This window comes from Tenrec ecaudatus, chromosome 3 (genome assembly GCF_050624435.1).
Source record: "Tenrec ecaudatus isolate mTenEca1 chromosome 3, mTenEca1.hap1, whole genome shotgun sequence".
Classification (NCBI taxonomy): domain Eukaryota; kingdom Metazoa; phylum Chordata; class Mammalia; order Afrosoricida; family Tenrecidae; genus Tenrec; species Tenrec ecaudatus.
Genome location: NC_134532.1, coordinates 182,890,267 through 182,911,045, shown reverse-complemented (window position 1 = coordinate 182,911,045; position 20,779 = coordinate 182,890,267). Strand labels below are relative to the sequence as shown.

General features: G+C 41.7%; 1 protein-coding gene across 3 annotated transcripts in view; it reads left to right on the top strand.

The window, feature by feature from the left end:
• KLHL5 (kelch like family member 5) overlaps positions 1 to 20,533 on the top strand; it is an 87,834-nt gene extending 67,301 nt beyond the window's left edge. The window contains exons 8-12 of one of the 3 annotated variants that reach the window (XM_075544431.1): positions 1,608 to 1,832; positions 4,657 to 4,819; positions 10,691 to 10,903; positions 14,258 to 14,429; positions 18,987 to 20,533. In XM_075544431.1, coding sequence (XP_075400546.1) covers positions 1,608 to 1,832; positions 4,657 to 4,819; positions 10,691 to 10,903; positions 14,258 to 14,429; positions 18,987 to 19,043 — 830 coding nt within the window. In that variant the 3' untranslated portion in view covers positions 19,044 to 20,533. The remainder of the gene's footprint in view (positions 1 to 1,607; positions 1,833 to 4,656; positions 4,820 to 10,690; positions 10,904 to 14,257; positions 14,430 to 18,986) is intronic. The other 2 variants (XM_075544430.1, XM_075544432.1) reach the window with 2 other exon arrangements.
• Positions 20,534 to 20,779: the final 246 nt, after the last annotated feature.

The window sequence follows — 20,779 nt, the reverse complement described above, 5'->3', positions numbered from 1 at the left end:
CATCTGAGACCAGAAAAACTAGATCGTGCCCAGCTATCACTACCAACTACCCTGAAAAGGATCACATTAGAACAGTGGTGCTCAACCTTCCTCATGCCGCGACCCTTTCAGACAGTTCCTCATATTGTGGTGAACCCCAACCATAAAGTCATTTTCGTTGCTACTTCATAACTGTAATTTTGCTACTGTTATGAATCGGGCGACCCCTGGGAAAGGGTCGTTCAACCCCCCAAAGGGGTTGCGACCCACAGGTTAGGAACTGTTGCATTAGAAGGTCTTGGGTAGAGGGGGAGAAAAATGTGGAACCAAACTCTAAATCATAAATGAGACCAGGCTTACTAGTTGGAAAGAAACAGGTAAAACCCCTAAAACTGTGCCCCTTAGTTACCCTTCAGATGGATCTGTAACCGAATTCACCGTGTGCTAGAATATTTAACCAGTAAGATTAAATGGGCCGCATTTAACCAAACACAAAAGTTCCAAGGGTTACAAAAGGGGGAGGGCCCGGGAGAAATCAGAGTAAGTGGTGACACATTGGCGAGTTCAGACAAAATGTGCATGCATTATTGAATGCAAGACTGTTGATCTGCTCTGTAACCCTTCACCTAATTCATAATAAAAGTGTTTTCTATCGTTCATGAAATCTCTCCATTCTTTTAAAAACGGTCTCTCAGCAGTAACTTGCTATAATGCCTATACTCAAAATTCCCAAAATACACATATTTGCACTTAAACAAATGCTTTCCTGTAACTCACTTTTTTGCTTCTAGTGATTCCTATCTTTCTCAGCCCTCTTGTAGTCAAATGTCTTAGAGTCACTTGTGCCCATTGTCTCTTTTCCTCACGCCCAAGCACGTCTCAACCACCCCAGTAAGGATGCTGCTGCGGCTAGAGGCCCTCCAGTCAGACCCTGACTCCCAGCCACCTCACGTACAATGGACTTACATGCTGACTGGTCTGCTGCCGTCTCCATTGCTGATCAGACTGTTGTGATCCATAAAGTTCTCGTTGGCTAATGTTGTGGAAGTAGACCACCAAGTCCTTTTCCAAGTGTAGAAATTCCCCTTAAACTCAGCATCTTAGCAACATTCAAGCGCCACTGACAGATACGTGGTAGCTACGCCTCATGAGGTACACTGGCTGGGAATTGAACCCAGGTCTTCTGCATGAAAGGTAAGAATTCAGCCACCCCAAACAACAATTTCGCCCTCACTACAAGTCCACTCCCTAAAGTCATCAACAACGCCATACTGTTGTCTTCATCTTCCTGGATCTCTTTGTTAGCAGGTCTGGCCAGCTTGGAAAGTTTTCTCTTGGCCTCCGTGACACTGCTTTTCTCTTATTTCTGGCTGCTGCTTCTCAGCCTTCTTTGACACACCTTCCTTACCCACTTGACTGAACCTATGAAGCCTGGGGCATGTGCCTGGGAGAATAACAAGCCATCAGGTTAAAGCCCTGGGCAGGGCCAGATCATACAGCACCTTGCTGGAATATAATACAAGTGTTAGTCTCAGTGCTGGTAAAATTATAATTTTGTTCATACGATTTCACACAATACTCGGTCGTGGTGATATTTGTATTTATGTAATTTCCATGTTACTGTTAAGGAGCAACAAGCATTGAAAAGTACGATCTTCGAACCAATATGTGGACTCCTGTTGCAAATATGAACGGGAGGCGACTGCAGTTCGGTGTTGCCGTGTTAGACGACAAACTGTATGTGGTTGGAGGCAGAGACGGACTGAAGACCTTGAATACAGTGGAGTGCTACAACCCCAAAACGAAAACGTGGAGCGTGATGCCTCCTATGTCCACACACAGGCATGGCCTTGGTAAGTGCCCCTCTGCAGGCTGGTTCCCAGCGTTGCATGCAGGCGTGCGTCCACAGCACCGTGCGTTCCTTACCAGCTAGAGCATGGGCAGTGTGGCAGCAGCCAGTACAAGGAAAGACGCGAGTACTACAGGACTTTAGGCAGCATGGTGATCTCACAAACCACTCAGACATAAGGGGCTTCACAAGTTCCTGGAAAACGAATGAAAAGATAATGAGGTTTTTCCATGAGATTTCTGAAGCCCCCTTTATGTGTGTCCTCTGTTGATAAGTAGTGTTATCTGACTTCATTGAAATGCTGATTTTGAAATCTTTAATGTTGGTGTTTTCATCTTTTACCCCTGGTTTTTAAGCGGAAATGAGTGATGACCAGAAAAAATGTTGAAAGCACACCGAGAATTTAAAGATGCTTTTCTGTCTTTCCATACTCACTGGGCAGGCAGGCATTCAGCATCTGTTTGGTGCCTTGCTCTCTGCCCTGTAGGTATGCAGAGATGAGGAGCTATCGCACATGTGAGATGGGTAGAAGAGACTAGAAATCTTGTACCAAGTGACTTTTCTTAATGAAATAAAAGAACTGTTTGATGAGCGTGAAGAAAGGGAGACAAAACTAGATGGAAGCTTGAAATGTATGAGGATCAGCTAACTTTTGCTAGAAACGACTGCCCTACGCTGTAGTGGCTTTAAACAACCATTCATTTAACTCATGAATCTGTGGGCCATTTGGGGGTTCTTACAGACTGGGCTGCCTTGACTGATTTCTGCTAGGTTTGTCATTAATCGGTGGTCAGTGGACAGGGCCTGGTTCTACGATCACCTTACATGTATGGTGCTAGGCATATGGCTAGCATGCACCACGAGGCCACGTGTCTTCAGTGACCTGTCAGGTGAGACCAGACTCCTTCAGATGGTGGCAGTTACAGGGCTTCAAAAATAGTAAGTGAAGCCAGAACTCTTATCTGTTTTGTTCTCTTGAGTGCTTGCCCCTTAGTAGAAACCCAATAGATATTTGTTGAGTAAACGGACAATTTTGTCTTAGTTCCTTGGTGATGGATCGCAGTATTGGATTGTGATAGCAAATTAAGTAGAGTAAAATTTCATTTTATTGAATTTTAGATTAATTGGAAAGGGGAATAAATTTCAAAAATATTTTAAATCTAAATTTATTGAAAAATATATTAACTCAGTCGATGTCAACTCATAGCAACCCTGTAGGACAGTGTAGAACTGCCCCTGTGAGTTTCTGAGACTGTAACTCCTTAACAGGAGTAGAAAGTCCAGTCTTTCTCCTTTGGAGCAGCGGGTGGTTTCAAACTGCTGGCCTTGTGGTTATCAGCCCAACAAGTAACCACGATACCACCAGGGTTCCTTGAAAAATATGAAATAATGGTAATATGTGGAAAATGTATTAATGGTAATATATGCATCTCCTGCCATTTTAAAAGCGACTTATGGCTTCAGATCTACCTCCTAGTTCCTATGGAACTAGATAGGGCCTGGCATCTTCAAAGTTTGCAGGTGACCGCCCAAGGCTCAACTGGTTTCTGCCCATATGGAGCAATAGAGGAAGAAGGAAAGTCGGGAAAGGAAGAAATGGAATATGTAGTAAATTGTCTCTGTGGACAGCTGCCTCCTTTGCCATGAGACCAGAACTGGGTGGTACTTGACTACCATTACTGGACATTTTAATCAAAGATTCTACAAGAGAATCCTGATCAAAAGTGTAACAATAGACAGTTTTATGTTCTCGTGGGCTCCAGAATCTGTGGAGCCCTGGAAGTGATATGAACCTGTAAAACCATTGCCCTGTGATCATCTTTAATCTTTAGAGCAAAAAACACCCCCTGAAGTCTTCTGAAAACCAAATAGTGGTTAAACTAGTGACAGACGCTCGCTTTGGCATTATGCCCTTTTACAAACTCTGTGGGATCCAATTGACAACATCAATGAAAGATAAGATAGAAACATAAGAGACAGTGAGGTTGTGTGAATGGGAGATGAGCAACTCAGAAAAGGAGGGCCCAATGTGAAGCGTGTACCAGCGGTTGAGCTGGTACATGTTTTCAATTAAAATTTACAATGTAAGAAAAAACTGACCATGTGATAAAGGGATTAATCGGAAACAAGCTTTGGACTCTTGCAAAGGTAACACGAGTGATTCCATCGTGACCCTTTTCTAATCATGTGCTACTAGATTATCTTCATGTCCCCCAGGAAACAGCTATACCCACAAAGTTTGGTGGTTGGCCGATTCTCAGAAAAACACCCAGCTCCACCACCTGAACTAACCTTTGTCTGACCACACAGCTATAATAGACCTCCACAGACTTGGCCTGCGTCTGCTTCTGACTAGTCCTTCAGTTTCCTGATGGTTCCTTTGCCTACCAATGGAACCCAGCTGCCTGTGCTTTTTGCCTTTATAAGCCCTTGTCACTCCATGCCTCAATATAGCAGCTGATCTTGCCCTGTACAATTTGCTGCCTCCCCAGCTCTAGTTGCTTTTCTTTCTCAATAAAGCTCTCTTTAATTGGATTTTGTCAGAGTCTGAGATTTACACTTGAACACACGTCTGGACCTCAGCTATGCCTCTACACCCTTGAAAGCAAGAAATTTGCTGCCACTTCTCACCACCACCACCCCCCGTGGAACACCCTCTTCCCCCTTACACACACACAAGAACAGCGAGGAAGGCATGTAGCCACATCATAAGTTTTTGCTCATTACACTTGCATTTTTAAGGTTCATTGTTCTTATATTCCAATTAAAATATGCTCTTTATGACTTAGCAGTAGCTAACCCATGATTTCTAAACTGTCTCCATGCAGGTGTGGCTGTATTGGAAGGTCCCATGTATGCAGTAGGAGGGCACGATGGCTGGAGCTATCTGAACACGGTGGAAAGATGGGACCCGCAGGCTCGCCAGTGGAACTTTGTTGCCACTATGTCCACCCCCAGGAGCACCGTAGGTGTGGCAGTCCTCAGTGGAAAGTAAGGAAGGATTCTCAGGTCCTTCAAAAACACAATAAACCAAATGTATGAAGTGGTATCATTTCTAAGTTAAAGACATACTGTAAATCATGAGAAGCCATTTAAGAGTGATGTAAAGGAATTTTTTAAATCATTAGTCTTTATTTTTATAGTAGTTCTAAATATAAGTAGTTAAAAGAGTGGCTTTGAGTCAGAATTGACTCCGTGGCAAGAGGTTATAAGCTTCTACTTACCAGTTTGAGTGCAGAAATATTATGTAAATATTTAATATTAATAAGTGTCCAGTAAAAAGCGAGTGTATTTTATACCTTTAAAGGTATATGGACTTTTAAATAATATGGCTTCTCCCTCTGTGTTCCTTAAGTAATTCTATATCTTCTACTGCTGTTTCTTTACTTGTACTTCTTTTCTTCTGTAATGAAAGGGTGAAAGCTAGATGGGACTTTAAAAGAAGGGCTCTCTTGCCTCGTACCTGCTCTACCTAGAGAAAACAGGTTTGACTAGAGCCATCAGCAGTAGCTCATGGTCACTCAGACACTTCATACAGATCTTTGGTCAGCCTGTCTCAGAGAGTAAAGCTTTATATGGCTACTAAATAAAATCTGTTGTTTATCTTTGCTCACTTAAAATGCTCTATCACTAGTTCCAGAAAGAAAGAATCTGGCTAAAATGTCAATAGGAAAAATAGTTTTAGAATTATGTTATTCATTACTATGAGACAAATTAGAAAAACGCAAGTATTATGAACATTTCTGTATTTTATGACCTAAGGTCTAGATTTTAGGAGAACCTACATAAGGTTGCTATTAATCAGAATCAATTCAGTGGCAGTAGGCTTGTGTTAAGTATTAGTTAATTACTTTTTATAATTCTTAGCACTATTATAAGTGATAAGAAATTAAACTCATTTAGGAAATGTCATGATACCCACACCCTTGCCCACCATACTGTTTGACCTGAAGAAATCACTGCAAAGCACATCACTGTGTCTCTTTCCTCCATGATAGCAGAAGCAGCCGCCAAAGAACCTAGCAAATGGAAAACAACTAAACCCTTTGGTTTAAATATTTAGGGTTAGCTCACTTGACAATATACACAATGGCACATCTTGTTCACCAGTATTTTGAATAGAGGACAAAAATATAATAGACCTCTACTGCTTTTCAGGCATCTGGTAGCCTGGACTTCAGGACATTGAAATGATTTGCTTTGTTATTTGCCTTGCTTTCTAATGAGCAGTAAAGATTTCAGGGTTTAACCTAGCTAACATATAATTTCTTGAGTCTCTGAAAATAAAAATTCAAACCATACTCATAAGATCTGGACAGAAGGACATCCTGGCTGACATCAGAAAGGTCTTATCTGGAAGCAGAGACTAACTACCAGAAAGAGGTTTGGCTGACTTTTACTGACTATACAGAGGCATTCAACTATGGGTAGCATTACAAATTATAAATAACATTGCAAAGAATGGAAATTCCAGAACACTTCATTGTAGTTGTGGCAGTTACACAATCTAGTGTCAACTTATGAAAGGATGGAGTCTGGCCTGTCAATCAGCTTGCAGCTTGATGACCTCATTTGGAGGCACCACGGAAATAAATAGCTCATTAGAGGCCAGGTACATATAGACTCTCTGCTTCATCTTCCTGCTGACAAGCCACATGGAGCTACACTGATACAACCAGAGCCTTGGAACTGAAGGAGCCATGTGAAGACCCACACCAGCGCTGAGATGCTTACAACACCACTGGATCCACAAGACTTCCCTGCCACTGGTCTGTGATCTTCCTGCATTCAGCATCATTGCTTAACTGCATGAATCTAAAGAAGAATTTATAGACTACTATTGACATATGGGGTAATATCAGACTTAAGGACTTGATCTGGACTATGCTAGCATGTTTTCTTAATGTACAATTGCTCTTAGATATAAAGCTCTTTCTTATACATATATGAGTCTCCCTAGATTTGTTTCTCTAGTCCACCCAGACTAACACAGTGGTCATAAGCCATCCGTAGACCTAGAGGCAGTCATTCAAACAGAACAAAGGGGACTGGGCGGTTTAAAATCAAGAAAGGTGTGCTTCAAGGGTGGGGTCCTTTCCCCATACTCGCTCAAGCTGTAGACCGCGCACGTGATCTGAGAAGCTGGACTATAAGAAGAACGAGGGATCGGGATTGTAGAAAGGCTCGTTAACAAACTGCCATATACAGATGGCACGATCTTGCTTGCTGAGAGCAGAGGACTTGGGGCCCTGACTCATGGAAGATCAAGGTCCACTTTCCTATGTGCCAAACCTGGTCATTTTTTGAGACTTATTCAAAAATCACCTATGGAAAACCTTCCTGATCACCTCTCCCTTCTCCATTCTTCCTAAGACTTACTCTCCTCAGCAGTTCTACTGTCCAGAATGTGTGCAGCATAGCCAGCTCCAGTTTCCATGTGTTAATATAGGTTCCGTTTAGAGCAAACTCTTGCTACCGACATAAACTATTGCTTAAAACATGGCCATCTTGCTATCTAAGAACCAGTTTGACCATCTATTTGCAATTCCTCTCCACATATGGAGGGAAAAAACAAGCATGAAGAAAATCAAAGATTCAAGAAAATAATCCAAAGGACTAATGGACTGCTTACACTGCAGCCTTTGCTCCGTAGGACCCAAAGAGCTAGATGGCACCAGCTAGTGCAGTCACCTTCTTTAATTAGAACTTCACTAGAAGGTCCTTGAAGAGTAGGAGAAAGGTACAGACAAAATTCAAAGCATGAAAGACAGCAGACCTACCGATTTACTACTCTGATGAAGAACTGTGGAACTCCCCAGACTGGGATTTGAGCCCAATCCTGCTATTATTTTGAGTTATCCTTTTAGTCCCCTTTCACCATCACATATATCGACTAGATTACTATGGACTACAACTGCTCTTTACGACCGACAACCACGACCGACAACCATGCTCCACTGTTTATTGGGTGACCTTTGGCAAGCCTTTAAATCTCTGTGAGCCCTACTTTCGTCACCTATGAAACAGGACTACAACAGCCTTCTCAAAGCATTGCTATGATGAATAAATTAAATAATGGACATGTAAAGTGCCTAACCTGTGAGAGGTAATCAGAGAAGATTTGTTTCTTTCCTTCACAACAAACTCCTAGTTTAGACTTTTTTAAGCTATAGTATATTCACGTACCATATTCTATCTATTCTAAGATACAATTTAACATCTCTAAAATTGGGATATGGCTTAAAATGAATGCTGACTTTCAGTTGCTATCAAACAGATGGCAGCTGTGAAATAGCTGACATCGTCTTCCAGTGCCTCTTGTTTATACGAAAGTGCTACATGGTATGGTAGATGCACGCACATGCACACAGTGTAAGAGCTACCAGGGTTCCAGTTCATACACGCACAAGTCAGTGTCAGACCACACTTGTTTACACACGTGCCTCTGATTGGTGGATGGAGAGCTACAGACTAGTCCTCTCAATCACATACTTGTTTTCGTCTCACTTGGGTGCCTTCAGAAAAACGGCCCACTCACAACAGTGGCTTCTAAGGGAGTCTACTTGGCCAGCTACGTTCAAAGCACAGTGGGCAGCTCAGGGACCCCTTTTGGGGGCACTCTAAAGGGGTCATCTTGATACATCTCCCCGAAGGGCCTAGGACAATCATAAGGGAGATTATTAGGAAAGTGTTTAAAGAAAAACGAAAACTGCCTTGGTGAGAACAAGGCTAGGAATGTTACACCAAGGGAATTTGATCATTCTCGGCAAGGTGTCTGCTCATTCTTCGAGAGTAGAAAAGGCTTCTTCAATGACAGTGTTGCTGAGAAACCTCACCCATGCACCCTACACCCCGATCTTGCCCCTGCAGACTTCTTTTGGTTCTCTAAACACAAAGAACATGGAAAAGGAACACAGTTTGAGGCCCTCAAGGATGCCAGAATTAACATTTTGACATAAAAATCAAGGGATGAAGAACTTCCTCAGGGAAGGATTAGAGATGGAAACGGCCTATACAGGGGTACAGACCTGCTGTAAAACAATAGCTTCGATGGTGCCCAGCTATCAAAAGAGATAGTGTCTGGGGTCTAAAAGGATGAAAGGTGAACAAGCGGCCATCTAGCTCAGAAGCAACAAAGCCCACATGGAAGAAGCACACCAGCCTGTGAGATCACGAGGTGCCAAAGGGACCAGGTATAAGGCATCATGCAAAAAAATATATATATACATATATATATATATACCATAGTGAATGAAGGGGGAAGTGCAGAGTGGAGACCCAAAGCCCATTTGTCAGCCACTGGAGATCCCCTCACAGAGGGGTTTAGGAGAGGAGATGGGTCAGTCAGGGTGCAATGTAGTACCGATGAAGAACACAGCTTTCCCCCAGATCCTGGATGCTTCCCCCAACTACCATGATCCGAATTCTACATTGCAGGACTGGATAGGGCAGAGGTTGTACACTGGTGCATATGGGAGCTGGAGGCACAGGGAATCCAGGGTGGACGATACCTTCAGGACCAGGGGTGTGAGGGGTGATACTGGGAGAGTAGAGGGTGAGTGGCTGGAAAGGGGAACCAATTACAAGGATCCACATGTGACCTCCTCCCTGGGAGACGGACGGCAGAGAAGGGGGGAAGGGAGACTCCGGATAGGGCAAGATATGACAAAATAACAATCTATAAATTATCAAGGGCTCATGAGGGAGGGGAAAATAAAAGATGATCTGATGCAAAGGGCTTAAGTGGAGAGCAAATGCTTTGAAAATGATTAGGGCAAAGAATGTACGGATATGCTTCATACAATTGATGTATGTATATGTATGGATTGTGATAAGAGTTGTATAAGCCCCTAATAAAATGTAAAAAAATGAATAAAGAAATAAAATTACAAAATGAAAAAAAATTCTACAAGTATAAAAAAACAAACAATAGCTTCATATTTTGATATATATTTTAATTTTTTACATTTTATTAGGGGCTCATACAACTCTTATCACAATCCATACATATACATAAATCAATTGTATAAAGCACATCCGTACATTCTTTGCCCTAATCATTTTCAAAGCATTTGCTCTCCACTTAAGCCCTTTGCATCAGATCCTCTTTTTTTTCCTTCCCTTCCTGCTCCCCCCTCCCTCACGAGCCCACATTTTGATTTTTTTTCATTTTGATATTTTTATTGAATAAAGTTTTCCATGATTTTTGTAGAAATTTTCATTCACATTTTTCTATGAACATTTTAAAGCCACCTTGTGTGGGAGAAACTTTGAAAGCCAGAATCTTACAAGGCAGAGGTTGGTCCGAGGGAAGATTCAAATGTTCACTCTATATGAATGATATATTTACTCTATATAATGATAGGGTAAGGCCACACCATTGAAATGGAAAATACTGCAGTCCATCAGGTTCTGGCTCTTAGGGGTTTCACTACAAACACACACCACACACACCTACATGGAACCCTGGTGATGCAGTGGGCTACCCACCGACCTGCTTACCACTAGGTCCGAAATTCAAACCTATCAGTAGCTCTGTGGGAGAAAGATGAGACCGCCTATTCTCATGAAGATGTAAAGACTTAGAAACCCAGAATAATCTACTCCCTGGCAGTGAGTTTGGACTTTGGAATATATGTACGTGTTTCTGTGTGTATATGCTCATACATGTAAACTGTGACGTGACACGTACTTGTATCATTTAGTTGGTAGCATATCTTCTTGCACAATATCATATAAATTGACAGTGTCTTGTAATCATTAGTGTCTTAGACTTGATGAAAGGCAGTAAGTAGAGATCTTTATCTTAATCATAATAAAAATCCTATAACTTATTGGTCATTTCATTTGTTCTTTTTATAGACTTTATGCAGTTGGTGGCCGCGATGGAAGCTCTTGCCTCAAATCAGTGGAGTGTTTTGATCCGCATACCAATAAGTGGACACTGTGTGCACAGATGTCCAAAAGGAGAGGCGGCGTGGGAGTGACTACCTGGAATGGGCTGCTCTATGCTATTGGTGGGCACGATGCTCCTGCCTCCAACTTGACTTCCAGGCTCTCAGACTGTGTGGAGAGGTAACGCCCAGTCACAGACACATAACAACAACCAGACACACAAATAGAGGGCCCTGTCACTTCCAGACAAATGAATAGCTGTTTCTTGAGAATTCCCTACAAGCAAGGCTGTTTTCCAGGAGGTTTGCAAATATTGGGTTGTCTGCTCTGGGCATCCCGCAATCTGTCTCCCCACTGCCTGCTTACATTGTTATCTTACCATGTTACTGACTACTGAAACCTGCTCTTAGAATTGATTGAATCATCTGGTTGGATGTAAGAGGTAGAGGCAATAGAACTTGCTGGCTAATTTGATGTGAAGAATGATAGAGGTCCTTTAAGCTCAAGAAATTAGGTAGAGGTGGTGCCACTTAATAAGAACTGGTAGGGAGTTGAATGCACGAGTCTGGAGTGCAGAGCAAAGGTTTCGGCTGAAGTTTAAGAGTCTTTAGAGCCAGAAGTACATGTGAGTCTCCATAGAAGAAGTGCAGGTATGGAAAATGTCAGCATCTAGACGTGGAGTGCAAATAACAAAATTAAGAACTGTAGCAGCAGGAGGAATAGAAGGAAAAACGCATCTGATACACAGAACATACATACTACCATCCCAATGGACCCAAGTGGCCCCTGTCACCAATTCACAGCATTCTTTAATCCACACCACATACTGCACTGGACTGGTACACTCTTCCAGCGGCTTTTTCCTCTAACGCAGGCCAATGTTTTACCACACTGACTGGCTCAAAAGACTCGGCCAGCCTTCTTGCCCCATGTCCTGTGCTTTCTGGAGGTGTCTGGTACCTCCCGTGTCATGACATCTGTGACCCCTTAGCCCCTAGAAGTTCTGTCTCAATACTGGCTGGGTCAGAAGGTTATGTTTGGGCTAGTACCTGTCATGTATGGCACTGCATGCTTCAGGGTGCCTCACATCAGGAGACATATTTGGCATGCCCCCCTCTAGCCCTGCAAAGACTGAACACGAATGATGGGTGGTGACAGTACAACGGGGCAAATGCATCCTGATGACTTTTTCCTTTTATAACTAGAAAGTGGTCTATGTGTTGCTGCCTGGGCACTACATGAATATCTCATTCTCTCTCACCCAATCATTTTGATACAGGTTGATCATCCTTGCCTGGATCCAGATTTTTACTAGGGTTTGAAAAACTGTACTTCTCTAATTGTCTTTCTTTTTATATTCATTAGCAGGAACTGTAAAGTAGGGCTCCCCTGTCAACATGAAGCCTGGAGTTATTTTAAAATACAGTTTTACTTACTCTACCACATAGTGTTTAGTAGTTTTTCTAGCCCTCCATTCTAGCTTACAGGATAAAAGCTTAGCTTTCCCCTTTAATTACCAGTATTTAAAATAAGGAGCTATTTGAATAACTGTCCAAGAAATATAAGTGGTTCCAATGCCCAAGAATGTTGTTGAGCCCATTTTTCTTCTCTCTCTGGCTGACGGGAGGGGGAGCAGGAAAGACATTATCGCTGTTCTATGAGGGTTGCAATTTACCAGCAGAGACGCAGAATTCGTGTGGAATTGTGATAAGTGGCTCAAAGAGAGGGGTGGGGTTGACAATTTTGAAAGACTTGGGGGCTTAAGGATATACTGCCAGAAGGTGGTTGCCTTTAAAAGTAAAACGAAGGAAAAGTTGGAAGACAAAGACCGTTTCCAAGAATAAAAGATCCTGTATAAAGCCAAAAAGGAGATGGTTCTTTTTTTTTAACGTTTTATTAGGGGCTCATACAACTCTTATCACAGTCCATACATATACATACATCAATTGTATAAAGCACATCTGTACATCCTTTGCCCTAATCATTTTCTTTCTTTTTTTTTCCTTTCCTTTTTTTACATTTTATTAGGGACTCATACAACTCTTATCACAATCCATACATATACATACATCAATTGTATAAAGTACATCCATACATTCCCCGCCCCAATCATTCTCAAAGCATTTGCTCTCCACTTAAGCCCTTTGCATCAGGTCCTCTTTTTTTTACCCCTCCCTCCCCGCTCTCCCCTCCCTCATGTGCCCTTTATAATTTGTACGTCGTTATTTTGTCATATCTTGCTCTATCCGGAGTCAAGGAGATGGTTCTTTTGAGAACCTGAAAGAGACCATTGTGGCTGGAAAACAAAGAGTTAAGAAGAGAGTGGCCAGAAAGAGATGTGGGGGGACTCTGGGCAGTGAAGCACATCAGGTAGGGTCTTGAGGCCTTAAGAATTTAGGAAGTGAGTGAGTTGACATGATTGGACCTTTCAGGATTAGTGTGACTGGATAAGGAGGTCAAACTTAGCTGATGATAATGAGCTCCTTCTATGAACTAATAAGAAAATGCAGTTGTATTTTCCGAAAGCAGGAAAGTTAGCAATGTTGCACTTCACCTTTATTGGGAAGAGAATAATTCAGACTGTATGGGTTACATCCTGCAATTTAGGAACTAGAGAAGTCTTTTTAAACACTTTGCCCCATAAACAACCGGCTCACTCTAGTACTGCACCCAGTGGACAGTTGCCCGCCTATATGAGAGGTATGAGAATCACTGTAGAGAATCTTCACTTCTGCCCCTGGATACACAGCTTTGGGCAGTTCTCATGTGCATACATCATGAAACGAACCAAAATGGTCAGAGATGGGAAGCCACAAGGACCAGCATGTATGTTACCAGACATAGTTTCAGGTTTCGAGTAGGCCATCTGCCTTCGTGTCATAGGGCTGCCATAAAGTCCTACAATAGACGGCCTTGAAAACAATTTGGAAAGCTGGAAGACCAGATCAGGGGCTCAGCCATATTGATTCTTCCTCAGGACTTCAGGAGAGAAAAAATTACTCTCTGATTTCCCCAGTGTCTGGGGGCTGCCAACAATCCTTGGTATTCCCTTGCTTGTCGACAGATCCTTACATGCTTCCCCACACCCTGTCCTCTCTGTGTAACTATTTCTGTCTCTGTCCTTGTTTTATATAACACCAATCAAAAGCCTACTCCACTTAGGATTTGGTTAACAGATAACATTTGCCAAGAAAAACCCTTTTCCCCAATCCAGGCCATAGCACTGGGCAGAGGCTAGGGCTTGAGCATATCTTTTACAGGGGCTACAGTTCCACCCATAACACAACCCAAAGCCTTCAAGTTCTTTTCCATATTGAGCCCCTTTAAGTAGTTTAAGTGGGGTGCATCTGCTAAATGAATCTGTAACCCTGTAAGTTAAAAGCATTCAGGAAAATACTGGTATTTTTTCTCTAAAATATGTTGATGTACTCTTACTTAATAAACAGCAAGACAAAAGATAGACTTAAAGAGCAAATTTACTGTTACATAATATACTTTGAGGACAATAGCTCCAACTCATAATTTTTCTTGCAGATATGATCCTAAAACAGATATGTGGACTGCAGTGGCCTCTATGAGCATCAGCAGAGATGCGGTGGGCGTCTGCTTGCTTGGTGATAAACTGTATGCCGTTGGCGGGTACGATGGACAGACTTATCTTAATACTGTGGAGGCTTATGATCCTCAAACAAATGAGTGGGCCCAGGTATGACATGTTCACTTTCCATTTTTACATTCAATAAAATGGATTGTATTTTCCATCATTTCAAACAAAATGTTAAAACAGTTACTTTAGTCAAACAGATTGGCTCAGTATTTTCCAAATGGAAATATGTGACAAAATACTCCTATTAGAAAGTAAATTCTTAACTAAATATGAGAATGTACAAGGGAATGTCAGTATAACATAACTGAAATCCCAAATTACTTGGAAATACATATAAGTTAATACTCAAGAGACATTAGTGGAGCTGCCACCATTTGTTTGCTGGGAATTGGTGAGCTATGCTAGCACTGATTGGGTTTATGGACCTACAGAGCCCACGGCCATCAAGTCGAGCTCAACTCACAGCGACCCTATGTAGGGTTTTAGAGACTAAATCTTTTGGGAAGCAGACAGCCACATCTTTCTCCTCAGAGCAGCTAGTAGGCTTGAACCACCAACCTCACAGCAGTCCAACACCTAACCCACAGCACCAACAGAGCTGCTTATAGGACAACAAGAGGACAATAAAGAAAGGAGATTGTGGAAAGAAGGAGAGTAGTCAGAAATTTTGAGCCACTTTCCCACACATGAACCAAAATTTTAAAGACTCAGCCTCCTGTTGGGTGAGAACAGGTCCCATTTCTGGCTCACGCTTAATGAACCTAATAAAGACGATGGGAGCAGGATGGGGCTTTCAACTCTTCTAACAATTACAGTCTTAGAACCCCTGCCCTATACGATCTCTCTGAGTTGAAATCTGCTTGATGGGAGTGATGAGAGTAAATAAAGAAGACAATCCAAAATTATATTGACAAGTAAAAAATCTTATCCTGGCAGACTCATTAACAAAAAGCATTCTGACCTGGTCTATTTCTAGAATGGCTCTAGCAATTCTAAAGAATGATCTTTTGAGATTTATGTTTCCATCATCTCCAAGAGCAGAATCAGTCATCTTGTGCCTGTTACACCAGATTCAGAATCTGGAACATCAGCGGCAGACAGTAAATGTTTGCGTCATGGTTCTCCACAGAAGGAGCAATTCTGGGCCCTACCAAGAAAACACAGCTTAGAAGAACGTGAACTGCTACTTCAGTGGGTAAAATACGGCATGTACAAGAAGTGGTTGGTATTTAGTGATGGGGGCCCTGGTGGTGCAGTGGTTAAGTACTCAGCATGTAACCTAAAGGTTGATGGTTCAAAGCCACCAGCTGCTCCCTAGGAGAAAGATGTGCTGCTCTGCTCCAGCAAGGATGTACAGCTTCAAAACCCGGTGGGGAAGTTCTGCTCTGTGCCATCTGGTCCCCGTGAATCAGACTCCGCCTGACAGCAGTGGGCTTGGTTGACTTTTTCCTGTTAAATGCCCAACACTGTAAGTAGTGAGTGGTACAGGCTATCAGAGAGAGAAAGAGTTGGGAGGGCTTCAGTGAATGGAGTGGGATTTACAGAATTGACTCAATTTCAGTAGATGGTGAAGGGGGAGAGGGGGTGAGAAGAAACATAAAATAATGCCACTGGAGCCGAAGTATGAAATATGTATTTGGGATTGATGGTTGATTATAAAAATCCATGGTTTAAAAGGGTAGGAATTGTTATGGGTGTGGCGAGAGTGGGAGGGCAAGGACAGAGAGAGGTCTGTGAAGGTCAAGCCAAAGAGTTTGGTGTTGAGGATCCAGCGAGACTTTTCGCTAAGCCCACATAGTGGGGAGAGAAAGCTCAGTGTGCTAGCCGTGGAGGACAGAGTCAGTTCAGGTCAGGCAGGCAGCAGTGGCCGCTGGGAAAGGACAGCAACGAGAAGACTGCTTCCTCGTAATGCTTGAGGTGCTGCGTTCATCAGAGAGGAGGAAAGAAGGGCGGGCTTGAGGGTTCTGCCAGTGCTGGAGAGAAGCCTGGTGGTGTGGTAGGTTAAACACTCGGCAGTGAGCCCCTGCAGGGCTTTACAGTCACAGAGCTCCAAATGTGTCCCTGTGACTTGGAACCAATTCAGTGGTCCTCGGTTTGGTACTTTGAGTTTCTTCAGTGCTTTGTTCATGTGCTCACATTTACTGCTGTGTTAGAAGTTCACTCACTGCCATCAAGTCAGTGCTGCCTCATGGCAACCCTGTTAGGCAGAATAGAACTGCCCCTTCGAGTTTCAGGGACTGTCATCTTTACAGGAACAGAAAGCCTCATCCGTCTCCTGAGGAGCAGCTAATGGGTTTGAACTGCTGACCTTGTATTTAGCAGCCCAACTTGTAACCCACTAGGCCACCAGGGCTCCTATTACAAGGGGCAACTTGTGACGAAAATAGCAAAGGCATGATCAGAGAGTTCCTTAGAAGAAAATAGAGCATGTAAAGGGAGGAGAAGTACTTTGAATGAAATCCTAATGAATAATGAAGATGGTTACTCATTTGCGAGGTTGTTGGATGGACTTTTGTGAATGTGGTAGAAGCAGAAGGCACTGACCAGAGTTGACCAATAAAGGGAAGAATAAGAGTGAGCAGTACTGAGGGGCAGGCAATTTTTAATTGATGATAGAAAGCTAATATTTATTAAGTATATTTTATATACCAGGCTATATTCTAAGCATTTTACATTAAAGACTTTATCTGAAACTCAATAATCCAGGTACTACTATTTTCCCACAATCCAAGGTGTGGAATCAGAGACCCTGGTAAATAACTGGCTAGAAGGCACATTAACAAATCAGTGGTGACGTTGTTAGTGGTTGAAGTAGTGTTTATGATTTGGTTTGGTTTCTGTGTGTGTGTTTTGTTCTTGTGGGGTTTGTGTTTTTGTTTGTTCTTTGTTTTTGCAATAAGAGGGTAGGGAGAGATTCCAGTTTTACTTGAAAATAGTAGAACTGTAGGACCCCTACTTGGGAGAAAGTCATGAAACAGAAAGGAGAAACTGACTTCTCACCTTTAGGAGCAAGAGTTTTTCTTCCAAGGATGGAGGAAAAGGTGAGAGTGGGCAGGTAGACAGGTATAGAAAGTCTTTAAGTGAAAACTCACTGTCATCGCGTCCTTTCCGACTCCCATCATAATGACCCTGTAGAACAGGGTCCTTTGGGTTTCTAAGACTCACTCTGCGGGAGTAGAAGCTTCTTCTTGCTCCATGGGAGTAGCTGGTGGTTTCAAACTGCTGACCTTGTGGTTAGCAGCCCAATGCATAGCCATGCCACCAGAGGGAGGAAATTGACATTGTGTGACCTTGATCTGTTTCTTTTAAAAAGTGAGATCAGTTGGTGCAGGAAATAAAGAGTAAGATTGAGAGTTTTAGCGCATTTTGGAATACATTCTAAGAGATTTCACTGGAGATGATGTGATTATCGACCATCAGCCTCCCTCCGTATCAGAAACAGTGGGGAATGGCCACCAGGGAACATAGAGTGAGAGAACCTTTCCTGAGATTTATTTGACTTAATCCCTTATGCTAGTTATAAGGAAATCTACTGACTAGTTTTTAAGTCTTGATTTCATAGACAATTAGAATCTTCTATTGAATCACTCTTACCTATATTGCAAATCTGTAACTACATAACTATTTTGTGTACATTGTCACACAAAGGGTACACGAAATTTATGGTTCCCACCCATGCACTACCAGCCTTGATCCAAACCAGGAGATAACTACAGTAGTGCATTTAATAAATTTTCCACACTCAACTTTCTAGCTGGTTGTCTTGGCAACCTCAACTGTTCATAGTTTTGGAGAACCGGTATATTAGGGATTTTGAAAAAAATTTTGCTTAATTGAAAAGACTTTTGTCTTAAATTATGTAGAGGCTACTCCAAGAATACTGTAAATATTCTATATGTAGAGGCTACTCCAAGAACACTGTAAATAGAGGGGGTTTAAAATACATGGGTTGTTTATGAAACTGCAACAGGGATCAAACAACAGATGGAGAATTCTCATATACATGCAGTCTCGATGTGTGCTCAAAATTCATGCGTTTGGGAGTGGGGGGTCTCACTGATCAGGGAGTTACTTTGACATCCACATTTTATTACATACTTCCATGTAAAAAAAAAAACTGTCTCCCATTGAGTCAATTCTGACTCACAGCGGCCCTATCAAACAGTCAAACTGCTTCTGTGGATTTCCAAGGCTGTAAATCTTTGTGGGAGTAGAACGCCTCCTCTTTCTCTGGTGGTTTCATACTGACAACCTTGTGGTTAGCAGCCTAACTCATAACCCAGTACAACATCAGGACTACTTGCACACCCACATACATAAGTACAAAGCAACCTTCTTTAATTTGTATTGGTAACCTCAATCCCCACCACCAAGTAATAGCATTTAAATTCTCTTCGGTCAAATCCAAAGACTCTTGCTTTGCTCTAAAGTTCCCTTTAAAACCTTCCCTATAGTTTTTTATAGCTCAGTGTCTATAGTTTATAGTTGGTCTTCTATATGAAGGGGGAGGAACGGAGCCAACAGTAGGACTGGTGCCCCGGGGTTTGGGAATAGCAGCTCTCTGTCAACAGGCACCGAATGATTTCAGAATTTTACCGGGTACTGTGGGAGAGTGGGCTTTTCTTTAACCTACAAACCCTATTGCTTTTGTTTCAGGTCGCTCCCCTGTGCCTGGGAAGAGCTGGGGCTTGTGTGGTGACTGTAAAACTATAATCCCCTAAGTGAAGCTGTTCTCCTCTTTTATGAATCTAATGCAGTTGTTCTGCGCTCAGTGGATACCTTTCTACTACATTGACTGCTACATTCCTGGACACCAAGTCGCTGATCGCAGAGTAAAGATGCTAACCCATGAGAAAGAGGTGTAAACTAGAATGAAATACTTTTGGTCTTCTAAGTAAATCAAAACTGCATCTGGTGGGCTGTGAGCATCTGTGCCTGACAGAAAATGAGGCCAAAGGCACTACTCTGAAGCATCACACCGTGCTTCCTGGGAGCTTCATTTTTTCTTAGCCAAACATTTTTACTCACATTATCCAGATTCTTTTATTAAAATGCAACTCACTAGTTAAAACTTCTAAGGTTGTGCCTCATAACTTTTTTCTCATACATGCATTTATCATACATTAGTTGTAGTACATTTTGCTTGTTTCCTTGATTATTTAACCACAAGCGCTATTTTAATGACATTCTAAAGACTCTACTGCTTGACATTTTCTAAAACAGGTGCATTTTGTGTGTGTGTCCCCTGGTTGTAGATTTTATTTCTAAAATTGGTTCCGTCCCATAAGGAAAGAAAAACATTAAAACGTTAAAAGAATAATGACCAAATAAAAACTTGACACAATCTTTGGGAACTATTAAATATTCATTCCATGTCATGGAGACTTGCCAAGAACTAGATGTTATTCCTAAATTGAAGCGCTGTGCTTTACATTACATTATATGCAAATATATGCTGTACTTTACATTACATATATGCAAATATATGTAGAGAAAATAAATGATATATACTGTATAATGTTCTTTCATCTACTTAGCTTTTAATTATGAAGATTTGTTTTCTTTATATCATGAAAAATACTATTACTTTTTACATGGACAGGACTACTTAGACCTCCTTGCATCCTCAAGCCTGCATTTGCCCCACCCCTACCCTAGTTTCTTGTGTTTGTCACAGTGGCCCTTTGTGCTTGTTTGTACTCAAACTATTTGGGGGATTGGGCTTATTGAATGTTGACAAAATAAGTTTAAAATGTTTGTTACCCAAAGTTTTGTACATTTGTAAACTCTAATTACATATGTGAATGTTAATACTGTCAGTGAATTATTTATTGTTTGAAAAATGCACAGGACAGTAACATTTTGTGATAATCTTGTAAGATATGCCATTAACTTATTATATAAAATGAGTACAAACTAAATGCCCATCTTTTAAAATAGAACGTTGTAGTTAATGTATTTTTCACTTTTCTATCAGGAGAGCCTTTGTTTCCGTTGCTTTCTTTCAACATTAAAACAAAATCAACTTCTTTTGAATGTCCATGAGCTATTTCTGCGTTGGATCCAAAGAAACAGAATACTTCTAGACCCCAAACCCCTCTGTAATTCCTTTTACTTTACAGCCACTAAAAGATTAATGGTGTTGGTAACTGATATATAAATATATGAAATATTAGCATATGATTCAATATATTGATACTTTACATATTTACAAAGATGAACATATCTCTAAGTCCTCATACTTGTTATATATAAATCTATGGAATAAGTGAATTATTTCATTTCACGTGTTTTTCTGGCTAAGAGGTTAGCTATGGAGTATATTTATGGATTTAGATGGAAGGGAAAGAAGAGATGAAGTTATAAAAAAGCCAAGATTTCGAGAGCTCACATGTCAACATAGCATCATCTCGTGGTGGTTGCCTGGCCCTGCTCCTGAGTGGACGTAC